The sequence below is a fragment of the Octopus bimaculoides genome, chromosome 10 (assembly GCF_001194135.2).
Source record: "Octopus bimaculoides isolate UCB-OBI-ISO-001 chromosome 10, ASM119413v2, whole genome shotgun sequence".
NCBI lineage: Eukaryota > Metazoa > Mollusca > Cephalopoda > Octopoda > Octopodidae > Octopus > Octopus bimaculoides.
Window position 1 is genome coordinate 816,302 of NC_068990.1, and position 4,231 is coordinate 820,532.

The 4,231-nt window shown below is 38.9% G+C and overlaps 1 protein-coding gene across 1 annotated transcript in view; it reads right to left on the bottom strand.

The window, feature by feature from the left end:
- The window catches only part of LOC106867290 (xaa-Pro aminopeptidase 1), a 72,819-nt gene that overhangs the window by 29,279 nt on the left and 39,309 nt on the right, over nucleotides 1-4,231 (bottom strand). Inside the window, exon 11 of the mRNA XM_014912133.2 lies at nucleotides 3,847-3,960. Within this exon, the coding sequence (XP_014767619.1) occupies nucleotides 3,847-3,960 (114 nt within the window). The remainder of the gene's footprint in view (nucleotides 1-3,846; nucleotides 3,961-4,231) is intronic.

Below are 4,231 nucleotides of genomic sequence, written 5' to 3' on the forward strand. Positions count from 1 at the left end.
AACAACGATTCACAGAGTAAAAGAACTGTCAGAGAGAGATTTATTAACACAATGGCAATCTTAAAATATCGACAGTATGTGGGATATTCTTTTCCTTTTTATTTTGAAATGGCTTAATCAGTGGAAGAATAGTAGCTCCTGCGAACCTTTATAGGAACCCGAGAGTAGTGGGAGAAAAAAGTTATTTTCAAAATCCTCAAAACCAAGGACCTGTCCCAAAGGCCTTCAGTACAGGGGACAGTATAATGTACCAAATAACCATGTGGTATTGTTCAATATGTTGGATTAGGTCTTCCATCAAAAAGATAGGATGGTCATATAAACAGGCTTCAATACAATTTTTCACTACTAAAATTTCATTCTCAAAAATTTGGCCAACATCCAAAATGCAGCGCGATAGTATTGAAACCGAAATGAAGCAACGCAGCCATACTTCGATAGAAGTTCGTTTTGCTACGATAGAGTTTTGGGGTTCTATCATAATGCACAACACCTTTATGCAAGAAGTCTTTTTCTACCACCATAGCATCGGATCGACCGAAGTCATGTGATAGAAATTTAGTGGGTGAAATCTGAACGGAAGCTCTTTCTGTGTGTGTGTGTGTGTGTGTTTGTGTGTGTGTGTGCGTGTGAGTGAGAGAGAGAGAAGTGAAAGCTGAAGATAGTATTCATCTGATTCAATAGCTTTCCGCTTCACACCACATTATGCATAAATGATTATGCGTGATAAATTACACAAGACTTGTTTAAGATATAGAAGGCTGAACGTGTGAGGAATGGAATCCTCATCAGATGCTTATTAAACTAGTTTATAACAATTGATATGCTAAAAGGACATTTTCTGTGGTTTATACATTGAAAAGGTGAAGGCACATGGTGTAGTGGTTAAGGTATTGCACTCATGATCTAGTAATTGTGGGCTCGATTCCCGGATCGGTCGATTCCCAGATCGGGCTTTTGAGCAAAACACTTCATTTCACGTTGTTCCAGTCCACTCAGCCGTAAATGAGTAACCCTACGACGAATAGACTTCCGATAAGGGGAATATTGGCCTGCTCACCTAGCCAGCGAAGTGACATCATTCAAAAGCCAGTCACAATGCGAAACGCATCGTGACTGGCGAGGTTCCGGTCGGTGTCGTGATACTGTGACATATTGAAAGGAACAAAGAAAAAGTACCAATAATTATACTTACTTTATTGATCTCACGGGCCACAGAAAGAAAAATGACATTTAGAGCAATACAAAGACATGAACACGCGTAAAGACTAAAAGCAATAACAATTAACCAGAAAATTATAACAAAATTTCCCAACCGGGGTTAAATACCACTAAGGGGCAACCAAGCAACCCCACAGATCCCGAGTCATCCTTCTCCAACGGCAAGTGCTCTTCTCCTACTTTTTAGCCCACATGTGCATTCTTAGAGTAGGTTCATTCATTCGGGCAATTCTCACTACATATCAGCCACCTTTTAACAAATTTGCTGGGCGTGGGTACCAACTCACTACGCTCTCCCTTTTCTTTCCAAGTGGAACTCGGAAAGTTATTGAGGGCTTGGCCGAAAAGGAAAGTATCTGCCTTCAGCCCTTCAGTTGTATTATCAACTACAACCTCTTTCGTCATAGTCACCAGACAGTAGAAAACTGCTTACCCTTTCATATCAAAGAAAGGCGGTGAGGTGATCTTCATAATGGAGTTGGCTGGTAAGTGGTTCTTTCCTACAGCTTTTCGACAAAGCACCACAAATCAGCAATGCTCGAGTTCAGTACGGTACGTTCAAGACAGTTTCTTCGCTCTGTGTGATTCTCGACAGGCGCAATTGACGGCACTGCTGTGCCTAAAGGATTTATCCCAAACCAGTAATGCTTCTCTACTGTAACACTGCCAGGTCAAGGATTTCTGGAAATTATCCGTGGCCCCCGGTGCAAAAGTCCTCTGGAAAAGACCAGCTGCTTGATTTTCATCGACGTCCATCGACGTCCAAGGACATCGTCGTTCTTACCTACCATTAATTTTCTACAGGACACCATGATACACCATCCATCAATCTCCTTGTCAAACTGATAAACATTTGGACCTGGTTTGCGTCCATCTTCCCCTCACCAATCATTGTTCACACTCCGCCTCTTGTCTAAACGATAGGAAGTTGATGAAATAGTGCCCCAATATATTGCTGGTAATTATTTTATACCCGCAGGAAAATGAAAGCCAAAGTAAGACTTGGCGATACCTTTTATTCGTTTCATAGTTTCAGTGAAGAAGAATGTGTATCCAAGATGCTTACAGACCCTCCGAGGCTGATCAAACAGATAAAAATGATAACCATCTTGTAGAATTGCAAGACGACGACTGCAGGAAAACCATGGGCGCCGGAAAAAGTGTTCAGAGGTTTTAGCTGTGGTTGTTCATGTTAGCATTTCATATTCACTCCAATAATGTTTATCCACTTATAACAAATTTTATATCGCGCCAAGTACTTTTACTCAGTATATCTCCAGTTACATCAATAACAGCATGCTGTAAATTGAAGAATCCTTGTTTCCATAAAGTGCAATCGTTGATGGAGTTGTTGTTACACAAAATGTGGTCGTAAAGATACCGTATTCGTGACGAGTGTTAGGAGAGAATACAGAATTGTATCGAGTGGTCATTAGGTGAAACGTAACTAGTTAGCTCTGAGGAGCAAATTATGGCAGGGGTAGAAAAGACAGAATGAGGATAATAGTGCATCTGTAGGCTGGATTTGGAAGTATAATGACCAGTGATTTCATGCTAGTTGGTGGATACTTTAATAGTATTCACCCTACCAAAAACATTCGGAATAGATCTTTGATCTGTGGTTAACTTACTATGTTGATGCTTTTCAGGAAAATAATTTAATTGAAACTTTGCCGTACACACACAACTTAGACTTCTCCACGAATATAACCAGGAATTTTGTATCCCTTGCAAGGCACCATTTCTCACCTACCCACAAGTATTATAAGTTTTTTAATGTACACGATGTTAAGGTTAACTATTTTTGCCAAGGGATGTTGTCTGGGCCACAATCGAAAATACACATCTACGTGACTTTCTACAAAACAATAACTGTAACCTTATGTCGAAATCAATCCACTTAACTCTTGAGGGGGTTCTTGTATCTCCAAAGAGCATCGGTTAGGCCACTTGAAGGTATCCAGAGAGGCCACCTGAAGGTATCCAGAGGAACGGCACTGGGCTCAGTGCTAATGTACACTACAGTTAACATTTGTACACTTTTAGGTCTAGAAACAGGCAAAACTCTAATTCCCTGCTCGAAATTATCTCGAAGCTTGGGGATGAAAGACAACCTCCCAACTTTAACTTGAATATTTTAACAAAGCTACTACTTATTCCAGCGGATCACGTCACTATAGATTTTGCCTAAGAAGTTCCATATACTAAAACAGCTTATGGTCTGCAACTTCGCAATTTCACTACCCTTTTGTCTCCAAAAACGGTTAAATACCTGCTAGGAAGAGTAGAAGACATTGTTACAAAGTAGAATTAAGTACGCCGTATATTTTTAACTGTAATCTCGAAGAAATATGACAGTAGCGACGAAACAACAGAAACAACAACGGTGGTCTAACATAGGTGAGACTATGCAGCCAGTCGATTTGCAAACCAAATACCCTTACAATCTCACTTTAAACAGAAAAACATGTAGATCAATGATTTCCTAGATGTACAAAAAAAAAAAAAAAAAAAAAAAAGCAGGATGGTCAAGACTGAAATACTTTTAGTCTTACGCCTGCTTGATCGGATTTTACGTAAGTCTAAGTGACAACAGTAAAATGTTTTTATATAACTGACTTTTACCTCAGGAATTAAGTCGTAGATAGCATAACTGCACGTTTCAGGGATCCATATTTTGCGGTGTAAATTATAGACCAATTCTTTGATGTCTTTAAGAATAGCATTGTAATTCAAAACCTACAAAAATAGAAAAAAATATAATTTGAATAATAATAATAATAATAATAATAATAATAGAGTCAAAATTAAAAGAAGAGTGCCATTTGTTATCTGGTGAACGATATTTCGACATCTCGTGTGTCTTCAACTGGTTCAAAAAATAAATTTGTCAATCTACTTCATTTTGGTTAATATAGAAAGGATTGAGGTAACTCCTCCTGAAGATATAGAGTCAAAATTAAAAGAAGAGTGCCATTTGTTATCTGGTGAACGATATTTCGACATCTCG